The sequence below is a fragment of the Echinops telfairi genome, unplaced genomic scaffold (assembly GCF_000313985.2).
Source record: "Echinops telfairi isolate 266 unplaced genomic scaffold, ASM31398v2 ScPeMD7_7420;HRSCAF=8458, whole genome shotgun sequence".
In the NCBI taxonomy this organism is placed as follows: Eukaryota; Metazoa; Chordata; class Mammalia; order Afrosoricida; family Tenrecidae; genus Echinops; species Echinops telfairi.
This window is the reverse complement of record NW_022111320.1, coordinates 25,523,772-25,550,436: the sequence shown is the minus strand read 5'-3', so window position 1 is coordinate 25,550,436 and position 26,665 is coordinate 25,523,772. Positions and strand designations below refer to the sequence as shown.

General features: G+C 43.0%; 1 protein-coding gene across 1 annotated transcript; it reads right to left on the bottom strand.

Moving 5' to 3' along the window:
* CMTM6 (CKLF like MARVEL transmembrane domain containing 6) lies at positions 1 to 25,573 on the bottom strand. Its single transcript, XM_004704210.2, has 4 exons — positions 25,403 to 25,573; positions 11,578 to 11,754; positions 7,817 to 7,915; positions 1 to 2,765 (listed from the first exon to the last, which is right to left on the bottom strand). The coding sequence occupies exons 1-4, from the start codon at positions 25,535 to 25,537 to the stop codon at positions 2,622 to 2,624; spliced, it is 555 nt and encodes a 184-aa protein (XP_004704267.1). The 5' UTR covers positions 25,538 to 25,573; the 3' UTR covers positions 1 to 2,621.
* Between the last annotated feature and the right edge of the window lie 1,092 nt (positions 25,574 to 26,665).

Below are 26,665 nucleotides of genomic sequence, written 5' to 3'. Positions count from 1 at the left end.
TGAATATTTTAATAAAATGGGTTTATTTAAAAGATTAAAAAAGTTGACATATAGATTTTTTAAAAGGCCCACAGAATTGATAAATACAAAAACGATTGGCTATAAACAATGTAAAAATACATTCCCGAGTCCCCCAACAAAACATAATTTAAGTATAGCAATTATAAAAATCTTTGTATTATAAGCACATTTCCCTTATAATTAAGAACCATTTAAAACATTTTGTATGAAATCAACTCTGCCATGGTTATTAATAAGAAAAGCACTTTAAATGCAATGAGTTTACCCTTTTCTGTATATGAGTGGGGGTTTTTTTTGAGTCCAAGTTCAGCTTAAATGATTTCACTTGCCATTATAAACTTTTGGGGACTAATTCCCTTCACAAAAGTCAAAGCGAACTGGTCCTGGATTGCATAACGGCACAAAGAGGAAGGCTCACGAGTGACCCGAAGCATCCGTGGATGTGAAGGAGCAGGTAGCCAGCTCTAAAGTCCACTGCTGCTGCCCATGACCCAAAGCAAGGAGACCCCTCCGAGCAGCAGAGCTTCAGCTCAGTGCTAATGTACCCACAAATGTGCAGGGCCAGCTAGAGATGTGTCCACCAAGTTCAATGAACCGGGATGCATGGGTGGGGATCCTGGGGTTCTCCAGATGACCGGAAGGGAATTCTAGCTGGATTTGAACGGTATTTTTAAATGGCAACGGTTAGGAGTTTGAGTGGAGAAATTTCCGAAACCAGAAACTGGTTATCTCTGAATCCGTCTTTATTCTGGAACCCAAGGATCGGTTTGTCTTTTCAATGACAAGCCCAGCAAGAACAGCAGCTGTGACCAGTTGCAGTCTCCCCGCTAAGGAGTGGTGACGTTATCACTAACAGTGCCATCCAAGCTGAGGCTAATGGCAGTCCTGAGTCAGTAGAACAGAGCAGGCGTTGTCACACTGACCAATCTGAGTCACACTAGATGTGGTCCGCTAACGCAGGTGAAACACACACACACACACACACACACACACACACACACACACACACACACACACAGCAGCTGAGAAACTAGAGGAGGATCAGGTCATTAAATTTCATTATTGAAAACACGATTCCACTGTTCCAGATAGAAAACTAGCCCAGGAGCCATGCACCAAAGTACTGAAGAACCAGACACAGACCCGCCCCCTGAATAGTGGAGTCCCGAGTCAAAACTTAGAAGCAAGAAAGGTCTAGTCCACGAACCTACTGGTGAGAAAGGTCTCATCCTGTGCCCTTTTCAGATGGCTCTAGGACAGGGTTAGACTATTCTTCCATATGATCAGAACTATGATAAAGTGTCTCATGAGAGTAATTTGACTAACCCAGGATTCATCTGGACAGAATTCTCTCCTGGACAGTCACTGTATTAGGTCTCCTCCAGAGCAAACTGGGGCAATGCTGTGTGAGAACACGGACCCAAACAACCCTGCTGTGCACTCTGCAATTAAAACGGCGCAGAGTGTAGACAGCCAGCCAGAGCGAGGCCCCCCTCTGCCAGACAATGAAGGCTGTACAGGCCACTCTGGCAAGACAGCAAAGGGAGCATCCTGCAAAGAGGAACAACCTCAGAGACCAGGGTGACTGACTGATTCGTGGGAGTTTTAAGACCAGATCCCACAAAAACATATAAGGCCCAGCAGAGCTGTGTTAAGTAAAAAAAAATCAGATGCCAACATGAAAGACACCATTTTCTAATCACAGTATGAACTCATCTCTTCTTGCTAAGTGCTTGGTGCTTATTTTTCTAATTACTTTCACTGTAACTGGGCAAACTGTCTTTTTTGTCTTTGGTCCTTAGGCCTAATATCAGTTCATTCAATCTTTCTGTGTTGCATTACATCCCTGCCTGTTTTTTTCTTTACACTTGATATTGTTAGCAACAACCAAAGTGCAATATAAACATGGAGGCTGCCAATGTTTTATACACATAAAATACCAATGACTTTCTTATACAATTTATATTACACTACAGTAAAATCAGAGTTAGTAATAATTATCCTACGATATCATAATCATTTTAAGGCAGAGTGAGATAGCAAATTTTGATTTTAAGAGAAAAATCAAGACCAACATTTTAAAGTATTGATCCTTAAATATACATTAAATTTCAGTGAACAGAACATAATCTAATCATTGTCTATTTTATTTCTTTTACAAAACAAAAACAAGTTTAAAAAAACCCAGACCCATCGCTAAGCAAACTGATTTCAAATCAAAATAATTATGCTGTTTATTCAGCTATAAAGCATTTTGGAAGTAGAAGCTAGTGAAATATCTTATTTTTTTACATGACAGGATAGTTTATTATCATGACCTGTATGATTAAAAAAAAACATTGGTCTTGCTACCTGCAAAAAATTTTCATTTGATGCAAGTTTCAACTATTGTTAAAAACAAAACAAAACACCTTCTGGCCTAATTGTGGTGACTGACAGTCTAAAATAGCCACAAACTGCCTTCTTGCTCTTCAAGTCCTTGTTTTCCAAAGAAGTGGTCACACCAACTCTTCAAGACTGTCTGCCAGGGTTTAGGCATCATGCAGTCACTGCCTGATGGGTCGTCTGCTCAGAGCTCAGCGGATGGGAATGCTTCTTTGCTAGCGAGGAGCATTCAGTGGTTCAGTGGCAGCTTCTGTCCTCAGGGGCAACTCAGATTTTCTCAGCTGGTCATCCTGGCGTTTTTTAAAGAGCATAACGATAAAGTCAACCAGAAACATGAAGCTGGCCCCAAATCCAAACACCTGAGGAAGAAAGAGGGAGAGGTTACTGGAAGGATTTTGGAATACAATCACATACACGTCACTTAAGCAAGATGATCCATTCCTCTTACACAGCAAAACCAAACGTGATGCCAACTGCGTGGATTCCAACGCATGCCCCTGTGGGTGTTCAAGGGTGTCAACACTGGGGGAGCAGCAAGTCTCATCTTTCTCCAAAGGAGTGGCAGGTGGGTTTGCACGGCCGACCTCCTGGTGACAGCCCAGTGCATCTGTAATTCACTCAGCTGCCAGGGCTCTTGTCACGTACACATTGCTCCATTGCTCCTAAACTTCGTGGTACAATATAATTTAGTCAACGCCCTTCTACCTCCAAAAAAGAAAAACAAAGCTTTAAATAGTTGGGTTTTTTCCCAAGGGGGTGGGGGTTTAGCTGATGTCAAGGAGTCCAGGAAGGAAAAGAATGTTTGGAAACTGTGGTAGCAATTGTACAATACTGTTTGATGTGAATGAACTATGGAATGATATATGTATTAACTCCTAATTAAAAAAGAAAATATTACATACACACACCCAATGTGTTTTTGTGGTGAATTAAAGACAGGACCAAAAAACAAAAAAGTTTTCCAGAATAAGCATTATTAGTCAAAGTTCCATAAAATACAACCGACCTGTCTTTTGTGTGTTTGGCTATGTGAGAGGGTGCCCATATATTAATCTAAGTAAGGCTAACAGTTGAAAAATCAAGCCCCACAAGATACCTAGCAGTGTTTGGACTGCCCTACAAATATGATGAGAAGAACACAGGAGTAGGCCACTGAGCCAGACCAAAGTTATGAATACCAGAACCGATTCTCTGTCAGCGAGATTCTGTTGAAATACTTCAAAAACTCTTCCAGTTCGTCACACTGCAATGACACAGCAGCACGACCACACACACTGCCCATATCCTCTTCCTTAAAGCACTTCCTCATTGTATTCTTGTAACTTCTGAGAATCCTGTGCAGACAGGAGACCCTGGAGGAAATCTACACCGGCAAAACCCGTACGGAAACGGGCAAGGAGTGCTTTGTCGAGAGAAACCCCGATCTAGGTGACGGCCAAGGTGCCTGTCAACTTGAACACAGGCTTGTAACAGTCCCTGGCATTTGGCTGCAGTCTCAGATCCTTTCCCTCGCCACGCTCTTCCACTCCACAGGACGTGCATTCTGGAGAAAATCCACTGTCCTCTCATGCTTCCACACCCAAGTCTCCGCTCCCCTCTGGCAATGTGGCATCTATTCCTCCTTTCGCTTGGCAAACCTCTCAAACAGTTCAAATGCAGATCAGGTGGCACTCTGGCCCTGTCGTTGACTTTATGCAGTTTTGATTTAAAACTGCACCCTTAGGTTTACATTTCTTTTTTTTTTTAATAATTTTATTGGGGTTCATACAATTCATCACGATACATAGGTCAATTGTGTAAAGCACACCTATACATTTGTTGCCCTCATCATTCCCAAAATTCGCTTTCCTCATGGGTTCCCGGAATCAGCTCATTTTCCTTTTTTCCCCTGTCTCCCTCGCTCCCCCCTCCCTCATGAACCCTTCATAATTTATAAATTATTATTATATCTTATCTTACACTGCCCGGCATTTTTACATTTCTTTTGACTGAAAATGATGCCTGTGCTTGTGTGCCTAAGTGTTGATAAATATTAACTTTTTAGAATAGATTTATGAATATCTTATGGTGCTAAGTGATACAAAAGAATTTACATATACTTCATGCACTCATGACACAACTTTCTCTTTTACATATATATTTCTAAGCTGTGAGTTCATCTATGAGGCTTTTCTTGCTTTTTCAATGTTGCCAATCTCCAAAAAAGATTCCAATATGTTTATTTTAAAATTTTGTTTATAAGGGCTCCTGTACAGCTCAGACCCATGCTATTTAGGGGTGAGCTTTACTTCCAAGAAATGTGTATACACTTAGAAAATGAAGGGGCGGGGGGATCTATCAAATAGCAATTAATAAGGCCCTGCTACAACTTTATTCTGGATCTTTTTCAACTGGCTTATGTAATCTATCTAAAGATAGATGTTACTTATTCATGGAATGAAGAAGCAAGGTTCGGCACTCACTTTTGTTTTCACATGTCTGTGTTAGTCTGTGCGTGTAAGTGCTAAGAAACCATGGTCACATGAACAAGTGGATAAGAAATTATCATAACCATGCCATGCAATTCCCTGAGCTTCTTTTGAGTTGTTCTACCCTAAGAAATACTTTGAATGATTTGTTAGCTGACAATGCATTTAATTACCAATTTAACTTTGGTAAGAACCAAGGATCAATTAGAAACCCAGGATGTGCATGCGGACGTGTTACCCAGTTGCAAGATGTTCACACCAACACTGGTGCCAATCCCCGACCTTCAATCCTGAAATTCGCAAAAGCTAAAAACTCCCCAAAGTTTCATGATTCACTTGGCTCCAAATTGACGCCAGGCAAGACTATTTACAGTCTCATCTCTTTTTCTATGAATGTTCAGATGTTTTGCTTCAGAATATTAATGTGCTGTCCCAGGCCCTCTGAGGGTGTTATGCAATACAGTGCACGCACAGAACTGCCTTTCTAACATTCAGAATATTCTAAAGTTAAAAAAGCATCTGGCAGACAGATTTCAGGTATACACGACAGCTCCTGTTCTGAGCTGCCTCTTTATTACACCCAAGGGTGTCATGTGTTTCACGTTGTTGGTTGGTTTTTACACCTTATGAGGATGAATGTAAGTTTGGGAAAGGCAAAAAAATATATACTTTGTGCTTTTTTTTTTAAGTGTGACTAAGATGTAGTCAAGTAATATGGCCCTCCTAGTCATAATCTTTTGTGATGTGTTGTAAATGTTAGCCTTTATGCCTGTAGTTATAATCCAATTTTGGACAGAGTTCTCTGTTACAGCATCAAGGTGGGATATGTTCTGAGTCTCTGCTTTACTAGGAGGTATGAGCCAAGGTACCACTCTTTGTTTCCTTGAGGGCATTGTCTGCTAATGCAGAAAACACACCTCCTTCAAAGCCACCACTCTGGGTGTGAAAGCTACCTCAGAAGCAGACAGAACCCCCAGGCCATTAAAGAAGAGGAACCGCAGTGAAGCACATACAGAGACGTGGGACAGAGCGAAGGAGCCAGACCGAGACCAGACTGGAGCAAGCAGATCCTGAAACACAACAGAGGCGCAGCACCCAGGCTATGAGGCAGTGTAGTGAGCTGGCTTCCTGGCCACGGCAGCACGGCCCAGGGGTCATGTGGATGAGAGAGGGACTGGAGGTGGGCTTGGCTAATGGCTGAGCAGGGTTGTTGCTGTGGATCAGTGACTCGACGCTTAATGTTTTCTGATCTTGCCTTCTGGTAACCTTTTAACTTAAACCACCCTTCATCTTGAGTATGGTCTGTGAGTTCTATGTGGCAACTGTAATGGATTAGTGGCCTCAGTTGAAAAGTAGGATTAGTGGCCTCAGTTGAAAAGTAGAGTGCTGTGAGAACAATGGGTGTCAGAATAGGGTAAAAAAGGATGGAGGGTGAAGACTTGTCTGGCTTCTGGCTATGGCAATAGGCCTCAGGCAGCTGGGAGTTGGATTCTCCTTCTCCTCAGTGTAGTCAACAGGAAATTAGATACAGTCTCCAGGTCATTTACTCAGGGACTGTGAAAGGGAAGACGGCAGAGAACTAACTAGACTCTCTACTAGAGACGCATTCAGACAGATCTTAGTTTTAAGATCAATAAGGTATGACTATAGACAAGGTCAAAATTGGTTTCCTTAAACACTACCCCTGAGGAGCCCTGGTGGGTGGGGTGGGGGTAGTGGTTATGAGCTGGGCTGCTAACCACAAGGTCAGCAGTTAAGAACCACCAGCTACTCCTTAGGAGAAAAGTGAGGCTTTCAGCTCTGGCAAAGTGCTACGGTCTCCTCAGACCCTCTCTCTGTGAGTTACCATCAACTCCATGGTGCCAAGTCTGATTGGTTTTGACGCAGCTTGTACTAACCCGGCCCAGTTAATGGGGGGACATTCAGTCCGTCTGGCCACAGTGACCTGATGACAGAGCCGAGCTGCCCCATCGGATTTCCTGGGCTGCACACTTTACAGAACAGATCAGCATGCCTTTTCTCCCACCCAGCAGAGTGGCGAGTGGACTCAAACCACCAACTTCTCCATGAGAAATGAGCGCTTACCCACCACACAACCAGGGCTCTGTTATGCTCGCACAGTATTCCTAGGGGAGTCTAAAAGAACCTTTCGGGATATGTGCACCCCACTGAAGACCGCTGTCTGGACCACCTTCTATGTGCTCACTTAGCATAACCCCCTTGATTTGTTCACCCTTCTCTTAGGTTGGGGTGCCACTCTGACTAGTTCCTCTTGTGTATGCCGGACACCCACAAGTGTCAGGCAGATAGGGGTGGTTCTGCTTTGCTGCAGAGTTGAAGAATATACAAAACAATAAAGGTTTACTCCTACTACTTTCAAGAACAATAATATGTTCATATGCAGAACAAATGGGTTTTTGTTAACAAAATTCGGTCCAATTCTAAACATAGGATCTGTGTTCTAAAATTGATGGGTGGTAATGATTGTACAATTCTTTTTGGTAGGATTGAAATACTGAATTGTATATGTAGATTATGTCCCAATAAAGCTCTGAAAGGAAAAAAAAATTCTAACACATTTCTTTATAAAAAATAAAGAAATAAAATAATTGTAGAATAAGTCCAAAAAATAATACCATATATACCCGAGTATAAGCCAACCCCCAAATCAGCCAAGGCACCTAATTTTACCACAAAACTGCATTAAAAATGTGCTGACAAACTCGGCTGATACACACGTATATATGGTAATAAATCAAGATGGGTCTACATTTTAAAACTATCACATTTATTTACTTTTAGGTCTTTCTAGTCAAAAGGACACAAAATAAAAGTACGAGAAGCTCTGCTACCATAATGTGTAACTTGTCAAGCATTTCCCAAATTCCCTGTTATTTCTAGCAGGGGAAAATGAGCAAAGGTAGAGAGTACAAGATACTTACAATTGCAGCAGTTTCAGTTGGGGTCCTGTCATGGGTGGTGGTAAAAATAATGGATGCCAGCAAAAACACAACGCCTGTTACCACAGTGATATAAAAGTCCTGGAGACATGTATCAAACACAGGAGGAATACAGTATGAGGAGACTGATAGAAAACATGTTTCACTTCTTACTTTTTTTTTTTTAAGTCATTTTATTGGGGGCTCATACAACTCATCACAATCCATACATACATCAATTGTATAAAGCACACTTATACATTTGTTACCCTCATTATTCTTTTTTTTAATTATTTTACTGAGGGCTCGTACAATTCTTATCACAGTCCATACATACATCCATTCAGTCAAGCACATATGTACACCTGTAGCCCTCATCAATCTCAAAACATTTGCCCTCCACTTTAGCCCTCAATATCATTTGCTCATTTCACTTTTTACTTTTTTAGAAACTTTAGTGATTTACCTTTTTCCCCCCTTGACACAATCTCACATTTGGACTTGGCAGTTTCAGAAAGCACAGCCCAAGATAACCTTTTAATAAAAACAGACCCCAAAGGACTGTGTGAACATGCCCAAGTGTGCTAGCCCTTTTCTTCTCTCGATATACTAAAATCATCAGAGCCAAAGGATTTATTAAAATTCCATTTCACTTCTAGCAAAGAAAGCACTCTTACTCCCCTTCAAAGAACGCTGTACAAGGACGGCCTCTGGGGTTAGTGCTTGAGTACATTGAAAGCACGTTGGGAGAGAACCCCAGTGTTCAATAAGATAGCCCAGTGTGTGTCTCTGACACTGAAATCCTGGCTGCGGAGTGACCCAGCCTTCAACCACTCCACGTGGGTAACCGAGTACGCTGCTGCGAAGAACGAAGAACGCTTCCACGTCTCAGCACAGGGCAGCGACAGCTCTCCACGGTGCTCTCACCACCACTTCATCAGGATCTCACAACCGCTTGAACGCAGTGCTTGGCATGGGCCCAGCTGACTCTGATGGAGACACTGGTACAATGACAGTGACTCCAAAAGGTTTTGTCTGATCCTTTTGAGTTTTCTGAAAAGTAAACTCCACTACACCAAGCATCAATAAAACTGACTGACACAGAACTCCCATCCTGTCCACTGTTCACTGTCATGTACTAACATGTAAAAAGTTTTCTGGTTCAAGAGAAATGTTTTTCTGCAGTACCCCTTTCAATTACTCTCTATTCCTTTGGATATTATTTTAAACCTGTTACATACAAATAAACTACCCACATTCACAATACATTAAAGGAGACATTTAAGCACGTTAACATTTTATACCCCATGACTGTTGGACATTGTTATTCTTATTAGAATCTGACCCATGAGAGCATGGGCTAGAAAAGATTCTCATACATTATCATTCCTCTCTATACCCCACCACTATGAAACACTCAAAATATTATCTCAAACAGAAAACCTCTTCTACATAAAAGATATTTACATTTTAATTATATTAATAGCTAAAGATTAAGTGATTTTCAAATGATGCAAGGAAACAAATATACAATCTTTATGGTGTTAGAAGGAAAATAAAATACATGCACTACGATAGCAACTTTGAAATTTTCAAAATCATCAATCAATAGAAATCAAAGACTTGAAAAAATAATATGGTTACAACAGTTTCAGGGTGAAAGGACTAATATATTTTTCTTTTTTCAATTATTATTTACTACAAAATGCTCAACTTTGGTGTACTACCTGTTTGACATTCTGTTCAGCCCATTACATGCGGTTAAGATTACAATACTGTTTGCAGAAAAGAAAGCAATGTGCTTCCACACTGCAGGGGCAGCAGTACGGCAGAAATGCAACACGTTTCACATTTTTATGGCTAATCATTTGCCCTTGAGATACAGCACAAAGGAAAACATCGTTCTAACCCTTAAGAGTTTAAACATAAATTTTATATGAATGTGAAGTTATTTGAAATAGAAGTGCTTCATATTTTAAATATAAATTTGTATATGCAAACTACAAGCCAAGCAGCTCAGATACTCAGAACGTATCCCTTAGGGCGTACTTACCTGTAAAATGAAAGCATTTTCAGATTACAACGGAAACATCCTAAGGTATTATCTGCATTCTCTTATGAACATGAATTGCAGAAATAAACAGGTTCTGTATTTTGCTAATTCTCAGGTTCCTGCAGTAATGGCATTTGCTAAGACAGCATCTCGAGTATCAGGGGGCATTTATTCTCATCAGTCTATGCTGAGGCTACAGAGCAGAAGGCAGAGAGTAAAGCCTTACCTGGGTTCAAATCTCAAGCTACTTTTTAAAAATCATTTTATTAGGGGTTCATACAACTCTTATCACATTCTATACATACATCAATGTGTAAAGCACATTTGTACATTCATTGCCCTCATCATTCTCAAAACATTTGCTCTCCACTTAAGCCCCTGGCATCAGCTCCTCATCATTTTTTTCTCAAGCTATTCTGACTCAGTTACTTAACCAGTAAATAGGCCTACGTACGTTTCATCAATAGAAAAAGGGAGCAGTCCTTCATAGGCACAAGGATTCAAAACTGTGGGATTATAAGGCCTGATAGTGGAATACTCATATATTGGCCATACTGAGAACTTTGTATTTGATCAGAATCTACTCAGAATTCAGTTATATTTAACTGTCCGTATCAACTTTCTGTGTTTTTTTTTCGTTCATTTTCAACTTAATAAAATATTTTCCAAAGTAGATAGATTCCTACAACATGATCAACAGTAAAAATGCATCATAGGTGTATAATCAGTATCTAACCAAGTGCTTGCTTCTCATTCATTTAAAATAGTCTTACTGCTTTTTACTGTTATCTCTAGTTCTTACTAAGTTACAATTCCACTGTAATTTTCACTTTCCCTTAAGATGAGTACTTCCATATGCTGGCCTTAATATGTGCCACACTTCACAAAGTGTTAATGACAACTCAAATACTGTTGAAGAAATAAATTACTCAGTTCTTTTTCCTTTAATTCTGACTCAGAATTATCTCATCTATCATCTCAGAAATCCAAATTACCCGCAGGATCTGGGGACTAACTCTTTTAGAAAGTGAAAAAATTCACATCCAAACCCATTAACTAGGCAATTCCAAAAACCAGACAGCCTCATCATTCGCCCATGGCTAGAGGATTTGAATTACCAACCTTGCGATTAGCTTACCCAACAAACTAGAACTTCTAGGTAACCTGTATTGTAAAGATATTTTCTGCACGATAAATTCAACAAAAGCCATCTTAATTCACTTACTGACACCTCCATATAAAATCAAAACAAAATAGTTACATGCATTTTGTTTTAAATCTCAGAAACAGCTCACGTTAGTTCATTACTCTCTCTGTCTAGTAAATGCCTGGCATGTAAAAAGTGTGCAATGAACAACTACAAGACTAATGGATGGGGCTCTGAAGCATGAAAAGCTATCAACCATGAGAAAATCCTCATTTTAAAAAAGCTCTTGTGTGATTTAGACTAAACCACCAACCCGCGTAAGTGGTTAGCAATGTGTGTCGCTCTCCTGGTCCTAACCTCTAGCATCCGCATGGCAGGGGGAACTGAGTTACTAACAGCAGACCGATGGAGCAATGGTGAATGTCTCTCTGTGGGGCTGCGTTTTTAAACTATCAATCAGTACCCTGAACAATAAAACTATGGGAGGAGGGGGGGAACCAACTATGAGAGATTACCCAAGTAATTATGCTCTTAGTATAGGAACTGTATTTTCTTAATGCTTACCGATTGCCGTATTTTCTCAGCATCGATTCTGTCATAGATTGGAGTGCAGTACACAATCAGGATGAGGAGGCTGAGAAGAAAGGCACAGCAGCTAACAAACTCAAAGAAGTACAGCCCTCCACACAGAGTGCATTGTGAAACGACTTCTTCACAGACGAAGGCCAGCAGCGACAGCAACTACAAGAGAAACAGGACATTTTAAGGGTTTGCCAAAGAAATCGACAGCATTCAGAAAGCACCATCGTTCACTCAAATATTTACAACAGGAAGGCCGTAGCAAACAGGAGTGTGGAACAGCCCTTCCTCCAACCCCCGAATCTGCACAGAACTTACCGTCTGGCTGTCACACAGGTAAGCAAGTAAATGCTGCATGCTACAAGAAGCACAACTGAAATGCTCCTGAAAGGGGAGGATGGTTAGACTCCTCGGGCTACCTGTGAACAGGTTATCAGGACAGACTCATCACTACCAGAGAAGGCCATCACGTGTGGCAGCAAGCTGGTGCAAACAAACAAACAAACGAGAAATCGTCAGTGAGGTGACTGGCCTAACAGCCTCAACAATGGGCTCAAAGCCAACAAAAACCGGGGCAATAGGGCAACACCGGGCAGCAGGTCAGCTGTTAGACCTCAGACCACCAGGAGAGCCCACTCAACGGTAACTACCACCACCAACAAAAATATTAGTACAGAGAACAAACGGATGTTATAAAAGCACACTGCCTTGTGATGATGGCCCATGTAGCCAATACTTGCCATTTTAAACTGTTGCACTGCATTTACGATATCGTCCAATCATCATTTACCGTATATACTCGAGTATAAGCCGAGTTTTTTCAGCACATTTTTAATGCAGTTTTTGTGGTAAAATTAGGTGCCTCGGTTGATATTCGGGTCAGCTTATACTCGAGTTTATACAGTATATTTCTTCCCTAAACTTTTAAGCATTAACTCCCCATTCTCACCCCCATCCCTCCAACTAATGGTAATTACGGCTGACGAATTTTGTGGTGGCCCTAGTGAACTGCCAAGGCGTCAACACTGACTCACGGCAACATTATACCCAACAGGATAGACAGCACCAGCCTCACAATCCTCAGCATGTGTAAGTCCACTGCCACAGCGACTGGGTCCCTGCATCTCACTGAGGCTCTCCTTTGCCCTCATTCGCCCTCGACCTCACACCACACTATGTCCTCCTGCAGTGACGGATCCCTACCCGTACATAATGTGCCCAAAGCATGCAAGTTGTGACCCATATGGTTTTTAATGGCTAATTTTTAGAAGTAGATTGCCTTTCTTCCTACTCTCTTAGCCAGGGGCATTCCTGGGAACCTGTCTGTCATATTTGAAATACCAGTGACATAACTTCTAACATGACAACAACATGTAAGCTATAACAGTACAACAAACTGATAGATGGGTGGTGGTGAATTCAACAACCCAATTTAAAGAGTGAAAAAGATAGCCACAACCTTATCATCATTGCAACAAAGAGCTACTACACAGAATATAAAAAGAAATCCTACAAATAAACAGGACAAAGACAAGGAACCAAGACGAACAAACTGAACAAGCGGCTTGATCAGATTTCACAAAATATCCCAATGGGCCAAAATTAATCGTTCACCTCATTAAGAAAGAAAGAAAACACTAATAAAACTGGAATGCCAAAAAATTTAAAATGCCCCCTCCCCACCAAAACAGGGTGACAAACAACAGAAACAGGTGATGGGAGACAGCAGCCCGTGTAAAATATGAAAATAATAGTAACATATAATTTCTCAAGGGTTCATGAGGATGGGAGGGTGGGGGGAAAGAGGGAGGAAAAGAGGAGCTGATACCAAGGGCTCAAGTACAACGAAAATGTTTTGAAAATGGTGGCAACATATGTACAGATGTGCTTGACACAATGGCTGTATGGGTGGTTATAAGAGCTGTAAGAGCCCCCAACAGTGATTTTTTAATTTAAAATGTGACAATACTAAGCGCTAGAAAAGACGCGAAAGAAGAAATTGTTAGCGCACATTGGTATAGCCATTTAGCCAAACAACATGGTGTTCTCTATCAAATTTAAAGAACTGCATGTGCACTGTCTTGGTGGTGAAACCTCTCCTAAGTATATACCCATAAGAGAGCCATGCAGTGTACACAGAAACCATTGTAACCACACTGTTTTCTTACAAGCCGACAGTGAAAGCAGCCCAGTGTCTACCGGCAGTTGCTGTTGGTAGGATGTGTGGGGCAGCTTCTGACCTGACGTCCAACAGATTGAAAGATTACCTAGTCCTGCCACGTCTTATGCTGAGCCAGGGTTGCAGCCACTGCGTCAATTCCGCTTGTTGACAGTCTTCCTCTTTCCCCAGCTCTCTACTTGACCAGTCCTGGCGGCCGTCTCCAGGGACTGACTGGCTCTGCCTGATACCATGCACAGCACACGAGGTGAACTTTCACTTCTAAAGAGCAGCGTGGCTGTTCTTCTTCCAAGCTGTTCGTTCTTCTGGCCGTTCAGGCACATTCAATATTCTTCATCAACACCGTATCAAAGGCATCAATTATTCTCTGGTCTTTCTTATTCATTTTCCAAGTTCCCTTTGCATGTGAAGCAACTGAAAATGCCTGGGCTAGGGCCAGGCCCACTTTATTCCTTCAAGTGCCTGCCATCTTTGTTTTTCATCACTTCTGCAGCAGATTTGCCCCGTGCAATATGCTGTTCAGTTTCTTGAATCCACTTATGTGGATTCAAATAAAATAGAATCATGGCAGCATCAATAGTTTCTCCACTGAAGTTGTCTATCAGTCCAGTTGGGAGGATTCTTGTTTTCCTATATTGAGGTGCAACCCTTACTGTATTCATCGATCTTCATCAGCCACGTGCTTCAAGTCTTCTTCATTCCCCTAAGTCTGTTGGCTGCAGACTACAGGTTGTTCACGGGCCCTTCCTCCGATCCTGATGCTGCTTTCTTTTACCACACAGTCCAGCTTTTAGGGCATTTACTTACCATACAGCTTGAACAAGTATGGTGAAAGGATACAACTGACCCACACCTTTCTTGACTTTAAACTACGAATGAGCCCACTGTTGGGTTCAAAGTGCCTCTTTGTCGACTAAAAGCTCTGTATGAGAACAATTGGGTGTTCTGGAATTCCCATTCTTTGTGCTTTCCATAATTTGTTATGGTCCACATAGCTCAATGCCCATGCATAGTCATTGAGACACATGTTAATATCTTGAATTTTCATAAATTCTTTCAGCTCTTGAGAAATACTGCGGATGTTATTTCCTTTTGATCTTCTAACTCCAGGTCTTTGCATATTCGTTATAATACTTTGCCTTTGAAATGTCTGTTCAGCTTTTTTTTCTTCATCATTTTTTCCATTCACTGTTAGCTGCTGTATGTTCAAAGAAAGAAGACACAGTGTGCTGTCTCTAGGCACTGGGGAGGCGCCCTGGTGGCACAGTGGGTAGAGATGGGCTGCCAACTGCAAGGCCAGCAATTTGAAGACAGCTGCTCCGAGGGAGAAAGATGGGACCTTCTGCGGCTGTAAGGAGTTACAATCTCAGAAACTCACAGAGGCACTTCCACCCTCACTCTGAGTCAGCATCCACTTGATGGCAGTGAATTTGGTTTGGGGTTATCTAATGGATTACTGTACAAATTTCAACGACACCCAGCAACATGCATGAATGTCATAGAATGTAAAATGAAAACCCTGACAGAGGTGTGTATAGACTGTATCATTTGGTTTATAGTCCTTTTTAATAAACAGGCAAAGCCAAGGGAGAAGAAAAGCAGACAGGAACGACAGGGCAAACGTTCTATCCACGGAGGAGCGGACACGACATGCTCCCACCCGTCTAACCACCACCGTCACCACCCTAAACTGAACTGACAGCAAGCCCACACAGCTGAGCTCGAGGGGAAGAGCGGACGGCCAACATTACTCAACGGAACTAGGGAGGGTAAGCAGAGGCCAGACCGAGGTGCCCTCGTAACTAATCTCAAGCAGTACGGATTTTCGAGGTTTTTAAGTAAAAGGCTTATGCTTTTCGTAGTTCTCACTGGTTACAATACCAAGAGTCGGTAGGCCCCAAGTCAGTCAGCTTTGCATAGTGATGAGAGATGTTGGTTTGCTCATTCAAAGCAGGTGTGATTCACTCATCCTCCCACTGCTGTTAATACTGCAAACTGCCTCATTGCAAAAAGTTACTTCTCTCTCTCTCTCTCTCTCTCTATTAGAATACTGAGAAGAGAATAAATTCAGTTTTAAATATGCAGTGTTTCTTACAAGACTGAATGTGGTAGTTTCAAAAAAGGTTGGCAACAGTAAAAGGCTTCTGAAGGCACGATAAAAAATAATTCAAAATCAGTGATTCCAACTCAAACACGTACTGAATCCAAGGTGTGTGGGGCAGTGCTTGCCCATGTTGCGACAAGAGGTTGAGGGAGCAAGGGAAAGTTTAAGAAACAATACAGGGAGTAGAGAGTGAAGTGCAGATAGTCGAGCGGGAAGGTTCTGGAGCTCTGTGGAGAGGTCATAGGTGGAGATAAAACTCAGCTGCAAGAGGAGCGTGATCACCCATAATGAGGAAAGCAGGTCTTGCTAGGACCCTGAGGAGTCCCAAGATCCTCAGGGCTACGGGAAGAGGGCGGCCAGCAAAGGAGAATAAGGAGCTGCAGCAATTCAAGGGTTCGTACACCAAGAGAAAAACGTTTCTATCAAGAGAAAGTCGTGGACGGTGCTAAATGCTACTCGGAGGTACAGTAAGAAGGGAAAGTCCTATAGTGGACTGCGCTCCAGGAGGGGCGTGGTGACCTCAGCAGGGCCCTTCCCTGCCTGCACGGGAAGCAAGGGGAAGCTGGGGCAGCCCAGCTAAGGAGTGGTGAATGAAGCCGGGGAGAACGGAGCACCCTGAAATGCTTAACGAGACAGACAGTAAGAACGGAGAGTCAAAAGTCAGAGGAAGAGGCTAATGAGGGCTCTCTCCAGGCAGGGTTCGGCTCGGGGTGGGCGGACTCTTCTCTAGCATGAGAAGGGAAGGGAGAAGAAAGATGCACATGGGCAGTTTGGATTTTGTGGAAGTGGAAGGAGTTTCCTTCTGTGAAAACCATCAAAATGACAGCTGATCCAAGTCAAGGCCTAAAGGGAAATGCCCGTCTCAAGAGGTTAAACAACAGGCCTCTGAAAGGTAGTTGAAAGATTCCATTTCAATCCCATTTTTCCATGAACTTTTTGAAGGGCCCTCGTATACTGTATGATCCCACTTACAGTACAACCCCGGTACTAAACAATTGGATTTTGACGTGAGATGTCAAGAAAATTTTGCATCAGAGCTCAAACAAAACATCGGGATCCGACCCAACGCACGTGATTTTTGTAAACAAAAGCCAATTCGTGTTTTGGTCATTAGTTGGCGTTGTTAGTACACGTTGTGTAAACCTTTTGCGGCTGTGTTCCAAGCGGTTTGTAATGATTTTCTTAGTTTGGGTGGCTTTTTGTACTTTTTTTAGATACACATGGGTCCTAAGAAAAATTTTTTTGAAAAGAATCATCATGATAAGGAACTGGTTAACCAACCGTGTTATCAATATTGTTGATGATAATTTAGTAAACCCTTTTAGAAAACAGTTAAGGAAATGCCAACAGCAGAGACCACATTAGACAGTTTTGGTTTTGTTTTTGTTTTTTAGAGAAAGCCAACCAGGTCCTAGCGAAAAAAGGCAAAGAAGGGAAAAAACTCCTGAAAAGCAGCTAAAAGGGAAAAAACTCCTGAAAAGCAGCTACAGTTGACTTGATGGAAGGGGATTCCCCTTCCCAACAATGACACTCTCCATGCCTCCTCTCACATCCGTGTCCACGGATCCAGATCCTCATCACTCTCAAGGTATGGGCCATACTGTGGTTTTTAAAATTTTTTTGAATGTTGTGTTTCTTATTTAAGTTGTATTATTTAACACTGAACTTCTTGACTCTGAAACGTCTGTGTGATGTTTTGTATAAAAAGGCAAGGCTAGGGTAAAAACTGGTGGTCGAGAACAGATTAATCCGTTTTCAGTTATTTCTTAAAGGAAAAACTGATTCGGAACTTGACTGCATTGCATCTCCACGCTCCTTCTAGAACGGATCAGCATCGCGGTCCAGGGTTCTCCTGTATATAACATTCTTGAAGTGACAAAAGTTAGGGAGATGGAGAGCAAACAACAGTTAGGAAGGGCGAGGGAGCTGTGCCTAAAGGGCGGTTGCCAGGAGGGAGCATATGATGACGCAGCGTTCCGTGTCTGACACCAAGCTACATGTGTGATGACATAGCACAGAACTGCACATGCATGCATGCCACGGGACCACCCTATACACTTCAGGGGCAACTTCCTGTGAATACATAATTATTTTTTAAATAAAAAATATTTTAAAGAGGTCAGATTTAAATTGATTTTGCTTCCAATGGATTCCTCCCAACCCCTTCTACTGGCAGTACAAAAATCATATACTCATACCTGAAAAGACTCTTTAGGATAGAAACAGAACTTACCATGATACTTCTCTGGACATTAACGAGCCATAAGGTAGCCTAGTCTATCTTCCTTCCCGGATGCTGGATAGGCATTCCCCAATCATGCCACAGGATACACAGTGACACACCAAGGCAAACCCCGGAAAGTCAGAGTGTAAAGGAACTTTCTTATTCTCCCATAATTATAATGACAGAATGAGCTTTCATATGACAAGAGCAAAACAAATGATCAAATGTCTAATATTTTACTAGCTTTATTCTTTCCTTTATGTTTAGTCTTACTCAAGTTCTATGAGTTAGTTTCTCTGAGATTTGCAAAATATAGTTCAGGTGCATAAGTCAATTAACTATGAAAAACTGAGAATACTGATGTTGAACCATTTTCTTGCAATAGTGAGATTAGCAGGAACATTATTTGAGACGGCTATGTGACAATGAATCTCATCCACAGTACAGAAAGGACTGCTTGTCTCTATGAAAAGGGGGGTCCAGCTCACCCAGGGGCAGTCAGTCTCAAATTACAGCCCCTGCTCCACCCTCATCTCGCAGCAGTCATCTCTGCTGCTTGTGCGTCTCAGAGAAGTATTAATCACTGCCAAATACTTGGGACTTTTACCAGAGACCTGGAAGTGTAGTGGTTATGAGGCAGGCTGCTAACCTTGAGGTCAGCAGTCTAAAACCACCAGCTGCTCTGAGGGAGAATCAGGCTTTCTATCCCCATAAAGAGTCATAGTCTTTAAATTGTGCACACCTGGTTTGCAGAAGGTGAAGCCCAAAATCCTTTTGCAGGGTCCACACCTGGATTAAGTCTCCAGTGAATTCCCTTTGACCACAATGAGGGATGTGAACAGCTTTATTATCAGAGAGCATATTGTAAAGTCAATTATGACAGACGTAGCTTGGTTTAAAGTTGCTTTAGTTAAAAAAAAAAAGTGATGGGGAAATCAACGTGGACTGTGGTCAAGCATTGGGCTGTGATCCGCAAGGTCCACAGTTCAAAACCACCAGCCGCTTCATGGGAGAAAGTCTAGGCTTTCTGGAACCCACAGGGCAGTTCTACCCTGACCTATGGGGTTGCCATGAGTTGGAGCTGGAGGGCATGCCTGCCAAAAAGAGTCCCAGGCTGGCTGTTTCTATAAAGATCTGGAGTCTGGGAAACCCTGTGAAGGGTCACTGTGAGTCCCAGTGGACTTCAGAACATGGAGTTTTTGGTATCCCCTGGCAAAAGGAACCCTGAACGAGCAACAACCGAATACTTCGGTGGCTAGTCTAAAGGTTGTGGGTCAGACCCACCCAGTCGCTCCGTGGGAAAGAGACTAAGTGGCCTGTTCCCATACTGACTTCGTAGTGGAAAGCTTATGGGGCAGTTCATTCTGTTACACTGCATCCCTTTGAAGTGAAAATCAATGGCCAGGCCACAACAACATTCCCCACCTTCCACACAGGAAGGAGATCTTAGTTCAATCCCAATGCAGCCGCAGTGGTGGCTTGCAGGTGTTAACGGCTGCACAGGAAGGTTCCAGATGAAGACATACTCTGAGGAAAAGCCTAGCAAACTACTTGAGTCCAGTGAAACCGATCCAATGAAGGGCACAGCACTGAGCAGCATGTATTCTGCCACACATCGAGTCACCACGAACCAGGGACCCGTTAACTCAGCGGCAGCTAACAAACAACAAGATGCCCAGTCCAAGGTCAGGACTAGCCCCGCAAGCTAGACTCAGAACGATTCTGCTGTTGCTCCAACTCTGTTGCTACTAACCTCCCTTTATAATCTCCATTGCACTAATCAATCTCAGGCACAAAATAACATATCATGTACACAAGACTGTAATATGCATAGGAACATGCAATAGTAGGGCAGCAAAATCAGTGTACACAAAAAAAACAACCCAGTAAGAAACAATTTCTATGCTGCATATGTAAGTACAGAAAATCTAAGGCCAGTGGTCAGATCCACCGGGGTCACGGGCAGTTGGAGAAGGAGGAGTAGAAAAGCAAGATTCAAACTGAGACAAGGATGTGTAAGTCCTGGAGGGCGAGAGAACATCCTGAGGAAGAGATCAGAAAAGAACAGATTCATGAAGGCAGACATTTGCATGGTAAGCCCAAAAGATAATAAGGCAACTAGCTTAACTGGATGGGGAGGGTTGAGAAACATATTTAAGCAGTTTGAGCGTGATCACTGACAATTAATTATGCAAGCAAGTCGGGACTTCGAGATGAAATAGGTGCTTACTACCAGAAACAGCTAAGTAGTCAAAGCCAGGAACATAGAAAAGATCACTGACTTAGCTAAGGAGTTAATAGTGAAAATAATTCACTAGCTAGAAAGCTCAATTGTTTTTCTGGTAAAGAGTCACCATACTAAATATTGTTGATAGGAAACTAAGCTAAGTACCTAAAAATTGTATGCTTAATACGGCTCCTTTTAATGACATAAAATATTATCCAAATATAATTAGGGGAATTAGCAAGCTTTTACAGCTGGGAGGGTCCACACAAAGCACAAGGGCTGCCACCCTCATTCTTCCAGATGATGTAACTAAGCACTGACAGGCAAGTCCCAAGTTAGCCAGATACAGACAAGAACCCAGGTCTGACTTCAACTTTTGTCCTCACCACAAAACACTGTTAATGAAGTTCATTTTATGACTAGGCTTTTCCTGTAAGGTTGGGTTCTTGAAGTTACACCCCTCATTTTGTGTATTCCCCTTTTTGCTAGGTCAAACATTAAATACACTCGAGGCCACACAGTTGGGAAATCTTGGTGACTAAAAGACCATCTTTGTCACAGCCCCGATAATAAGCGACCACCCTGAGTCGCCTCCATTTCAGATTCTCTATTTTCTCTGGAACATTATCTTCTTTAAAATCAAGTCATTTTATCAAATGCTAACTGTCTTTAACAGTATACTACCACAAAGTCTGTTTTTAAAAAGGACTTTTTATGTATTTGCTATTATAAAGCTCTACCTACAAAACAAGTACTAATGAGACGAGAAAGAAGAATTTGCCTTGAAAGAGTTAAGACTACTCCTGTTTGCTATCTTCATTCATGATAAGGGAGAAAAATTAAAACAAATGTCTCCCCATGAAGTTCACTTATTGGTTCAGGGGAACTTGTAATGTTACAAGAATGCTTTTTCTAAGACAGTCTTAAACAGCTGCAACTAAAAGGCTGGCGGCACAAACTCACCTAGCGGCTCAGCAGAAGGATCGGAGACCCTCAAAGATGACAGCTTAGGAAATCACAAGCAGCCATGTTCTGTCATATCATTGAAAAATCAGCCCCTCAAAATTATATTCATGACTTGTGATTAAAAACCACATATGCTAGAGATGATTCAAATAAAACAATATTTTCTCTTTCAGTAAAAACAGTATTTACTCTCACAAACGGTCAAAATTATAATTTGTTAATTATTATGGATCTTTCCCAGGTAAAGACCTAGCATTTCAATATAGTACCTATCAATTTTCAAATTTAAAAAATGAAAAAGATCATCAGTATATATGTGCTCAATTGCTTCTCAGATTGTTTCTTGGCACTTACAGGTTATTAATCACAATTACTAAATGAAAATCACTGGTACATTCTAAAACAAATTGCTAGCCCAAAGAATGACCATTATCACAGTACTGTGCAGGATATTCAATTGGTACCCTAAATAGAATGTGGAGCTTGTTACATAGAGAATATTACACACATTTAAATAACTGCATCAGCTTACTGGCAAGCACTTTGATATTAAAATAGTTCATCGCTTAAAACAAACTCCTTCAAAAGCAAAGCAAACTCACAGAAGTGCACAGAACAACACTGAGGATAGGATAAACTGATAAACAGCATAAATCTAGGAGCCCAGGCGCTCCAACTCCTTACATGGAACTCTCAGCTGAGTCTTTATTTCAGGTCTAGAAGAGTGGATGGTAGTTAAAATAAAACAAAAAACCCAAACCCACTACTTTCAAGCAGATTTCGACTCGTGGCAAGCCATGCTTGTCGGAGTAGAACTACACTCAGTCCACAGGTTTTCAAAGCTGTGACCTTTTGAGAGGAACCTTGGAGATGTACTGAGTTAAGCACTGGGCTGCTGACACCTTTTGGAAGCAGATCACCAGGAACCTCTGGGTGGGTGTGACCCACCAATCCTTTGGTTAGGAGTTAGGCACGTAGTTATCAAGGTACTACCAAGTAGGTGAGGCTCACCTTTTAGACAACCCTTTGACAGAATTAAGGTACTGTCTGAACGGTGAGCATAAGTACAAATCAAGAATTAAGAGTTTCCTCTCTTCCCTCTCACTCCCCTCTTTGGACAACTCAGCTCCCTCCTGTGGGGTCAGCTGTTCACAGCAGCCCCACAAAGCTGCGGAGGTTACAAATTATAACCAAAACGTTTTCTGCTTTGAATTTTCTGTTGATCCCATGTATTTTCCGTAACGGAAAGAAATAAACTTGGGGGCAATATGGATTTTGGTACAATTAGTAGGACACATACCCGGAGGCTTCAAAAAGTTTGTGGAAACATCCCATTACCTTTTAATGCACTTTTCTACCAATTTTCTGAAGCCCCCTACATGTCCCACGTGGACTCTGGTGGTAGGATTGGTGGGGTGAGACTTGTGTCGTCATGTTCATGCAGCTATCCACGCAGCTGGGTAGCATGTACTACCCAGGCTAAAAAAAAAAATTGTATATTGGTGGGTGATATATGTCCCACAGGTCACAAGAAGATTAAAGTAGAACTTGGGCAAACCAATTCTTAGGACTCTAAATGTAAGAAGCTTAGATGTAAGGTGTCTGGTTTTTAAGTACTAAAGCATAATTCCTTTTTCTGTGGAGGTCATTGAGAAAACCTGGTAGGATTTATGGGCCCAGAAAAACATGCCCAAACACATAAATGTATTAACATTTTAAATAAAATTGGAGGGGTTTCCAAGTCCTTTGTCAAAATATCTTCTCTTTTGATGAACTTGTTTCTCTCTTTAAGCTCTGCAATTCTATTTGTTTTAAAAAAGCAAATTATCTAAAATAAAACAACCAGGAGACAAGAGTCTGGGCTAAGGCAAAGACCGTGCCTGTTGTCCCAGGCTGACAAATAATTAACTTTGAAACTTTTGAAGCAACTCCTGTAATATGTATTCTGATGACATAAGACATTATTAAAATAGGAACCAAAAGGCACACATCAAAATGAAAGGCCACAATGAAAAAAATATTTAAACTGTATTACAAAGAAAGCATTGCCCCCCACCCGTTGGGATTAATACATATAACATTATTATTCCATATTTCAATCACATTAAATAGAATTGTAAGAAAGCATCCCTGTAACAAATACTTGGACTTCATGGGGAGACATTAGTTTCCATTCTTTCTGCATTTCTCATCGTGAATGAAGAGAACACACAGGACTAGTCTTAACTCTTTCAAGATAAATTCATCATTCCCTCTTCTCCACATTCAAATATAAGATCTACCACCAAAATTTCAGGTTGTATTCTAGTCCAAGGATATGGGACGAGTTGACTAAACAGGGCAATCAGATTATCTAATTTACTGGGTAAGTTTTGTCACTTCTGTCAGGAAGGAAAAGTAATGGCAAGTGAGCATGGGAGATTTAATGGGCAGCAAATACAGAGGATGTCTTGTGAGCAGCAAAAACACTTTCCAGGGGTTGTTTGTTTATTCCTGTCCTAAACACTGTTATTCCTGTAGACACATTTTCACGCTAGTGAAGGAAAAGATGGCTGATAGCTCAAAGTCACGTGAGAGCTGACAGAAGGAAGCGCAGAAGGGAGCACAGAGTGAGTGAAGGGGAGTCACTGCAGCAGGGAGCCCCCAGCGCCTGGTGGAAGCAAACGGGGAGGAGAGGTCGGGGAGGAGGCAAGAGAAAAAGGGCCAGGTCCTTTTGGGTTCTAAAGTGAGTTCCCAATCAGCCCACATGTGATCACTTTGGTCGCAAGAAAGTAGCACCAGTTTTCTCACTGCTGTTTTTCTATTCAGTGAAAATAGGTCACCTGAGTTCTAAGAAGATAAGTTCTAGTTATCTGTGCTCTGAGAACTTAAATTCTATCCAAGGAAACCAATGGGCTCGTTTTAGTGGAGGCAGTTTTTAAATTTCGTTTTTTCAATTATTTTTAAAGACCTATAGATTCTAGACATTCTGATTTTCTCTCAACTGGTCTTGCAAGGAGCCCTGGGGGAGTAGTGAGTTATGCATTTAACTGCTAACTGCAAGGTCGGCTGTTCAAACGCGTGAGAAAGTTGAGGCTCTCTCCGTTTCCATAACAGCTCTGGGTCAGATTCCACTGGAGGGCACTGGATCTGTTCTTGTTCTTTTATTTGGTCCTCTGGCAGAAGTTAGGGCAGAAGAGATTTAGTCAATACATGTGGGAACTGGATTACAAAGTAAACCTCACTGCTGTTAGTTGCTTTGGGGCGTCATCAAGCCAGGTCCGACCTCATAGCGACCCCACGTACGACAGAAGTCAACACTCCCCAGTCCTGCACCGTCCTCACAGTTCTTAGGTCGAGCCCATGGCTGCAGGCTGCAGCCCCTGGGTCACCCATCCCCGCAAGGGCCTTCCTCAGTTTCACGGCCCCTCACTTCACCAAGCATGGCGTCCTGTTCCAGGGACCGCTCTCTCCCGGAAACACTTCCAAACCACAGCGAGTTTCACGATTTTCAACAACAGGCGTTCAAGCAACCTTAATTGCTTCTAGCAAAATGAAAGTCCAAGAAAGGGAAAGAGAAACATAACATCCTAGTTCTGCTACCGACAAAGGCGTTCTCCTTCGCGCCCCCGTACTGCTCGTTCAGAAAGCCATTGTTTCCCAGTGAAAATAAATCTGTCGGGAGATAAAAGAGTTGGGCTGACACCCAGCTCCCTCCCGTGCGCGACAGGGAAGCCCCAGTTCAACGACCCAGGCGCGGACACCAGGCAAACCGCAAGTCCAGACCAAGATAAACAAAAAGCGCTTGGCAGTCTAAACACAGGCACTTTTGACCGATAACGCAGACAACAACCGGGCGCGGGGCGGAAGGTCGCCTTCGAAGGATGAGTGGAAGCGTCTTACGTGGCTGCCTCGGGTCTCTTAGGATGCATTTCCTGGACCCTGCAGACACGCTGGGTGGGCACTGGGGACCCAGGCGTGGGGCGATCCAGGGGTGAGGGCGCCCCGGAGAGTTGGAGGTGGCCCAGAGGTGACCCGCCCCGCCCTCGAAGGAAAGGGAAGCGGCCACTTCCTGCACTCCCGGGGCGGCGCGCCCTCGGCCTCGCAGCGCGACCCCCGCCGCCCCCTCACCAGCTGCGAGCTCTTGAGAATGCGACGGGGCCAGGGCAGCCGGCCCGGGTAGACGCAGCCGCCCAGGACGCTCCGCGCGGCCCTGGCGGGTCCCGGGTCTGCCTCGGTGGTCGGGCGGTACACTCCGTTCTCCATCGCCCCGGCCCGGGAAGGCGGCAGCCCGATCGCTGGCGTCGCACACTGGAGCCGCGAACGCGCACAATCTGCCGGGGCTAGGCGACGTCACTTCCGGGGCTCCGCCCCCGCCCCTGGCTGGCCCCGCCCACCACGCGTCCAGGGGGCTCCGCCCACGCATCGGCCGGCCCCGCCCACCGCGCACCCCGCCCGCCCAGCTCCGGAGTGTCTGCCTTTCGCCGGAGCTGTGGGTTCTTTCCAGAGACGGTTTACACATCCATTCATTCTTCAGCTCGCTCGGCCTTCCGTCTTGTACACCTCCCTTCATTCGGCTCCCAAGGGACTGTTTCAGTGCTGATGCTCCGGGCCTAGTGTGAACCCAGAAGGTCCGTAGGGAGCTGACATTCTAGAGGCGCAGACAGACAATCTGGCAGAGAAGATAACAACTTCAGATTGTAGATTGTTATTCTTTTCATATCTCACACGACCACTGTCATTCTGTAATCTACCAAGGGGGACCACGAGGGGGGGAGGGAGAGGAGCTGATCCCAAGGGCGCAATAGAAAGTAAATGTCTAGGAAAGAACGATGGCAATACATGTACTACTATGTCTGATACAATTGACGTGTGGGTTGTAACGAGAGTTGTAAGAGCCCCCAATAAAAATGATCTTTTAAAAAAAAGTTAACAATTTCAGATAGGGATATGTGACGCGAGGACAGTGTTGTGATGTGACAGAGAGGTGGATGCTGAAGAGGACGTCAGGAGAGGTGCGTCAGGACAGTGTATCGGAGCTCAGTGGAACCTGCACGAAGCGGAGCCAGGCTGGAGAAGACCAGGAGAGAGACTTCCTGCAAAGGGCTTGGCCGGTGCAAATGCCCGGGGAAGCAGAGAGCTCGGCCCGGTGCGGAATCTGAAGGCCAGCCGCGCTGGAGCTAAGTAACAAAGAGGGCGTGGAGATAAACGGATGAAAAGCGTAGGTAGAGGCCACAAACTGGAGGCTGGAAAACCAAGGGAAGAAATTGGATTTCGGTTTTTTTATTTTTATTTTTTCCCACTTTTCCAGAAAGGCTACCAACCATTGTCCTGAAACAGATGAATTGGGTCTTATCTTTTTTTTTCTTTAATCGTTTTATTAGGGACTCATAC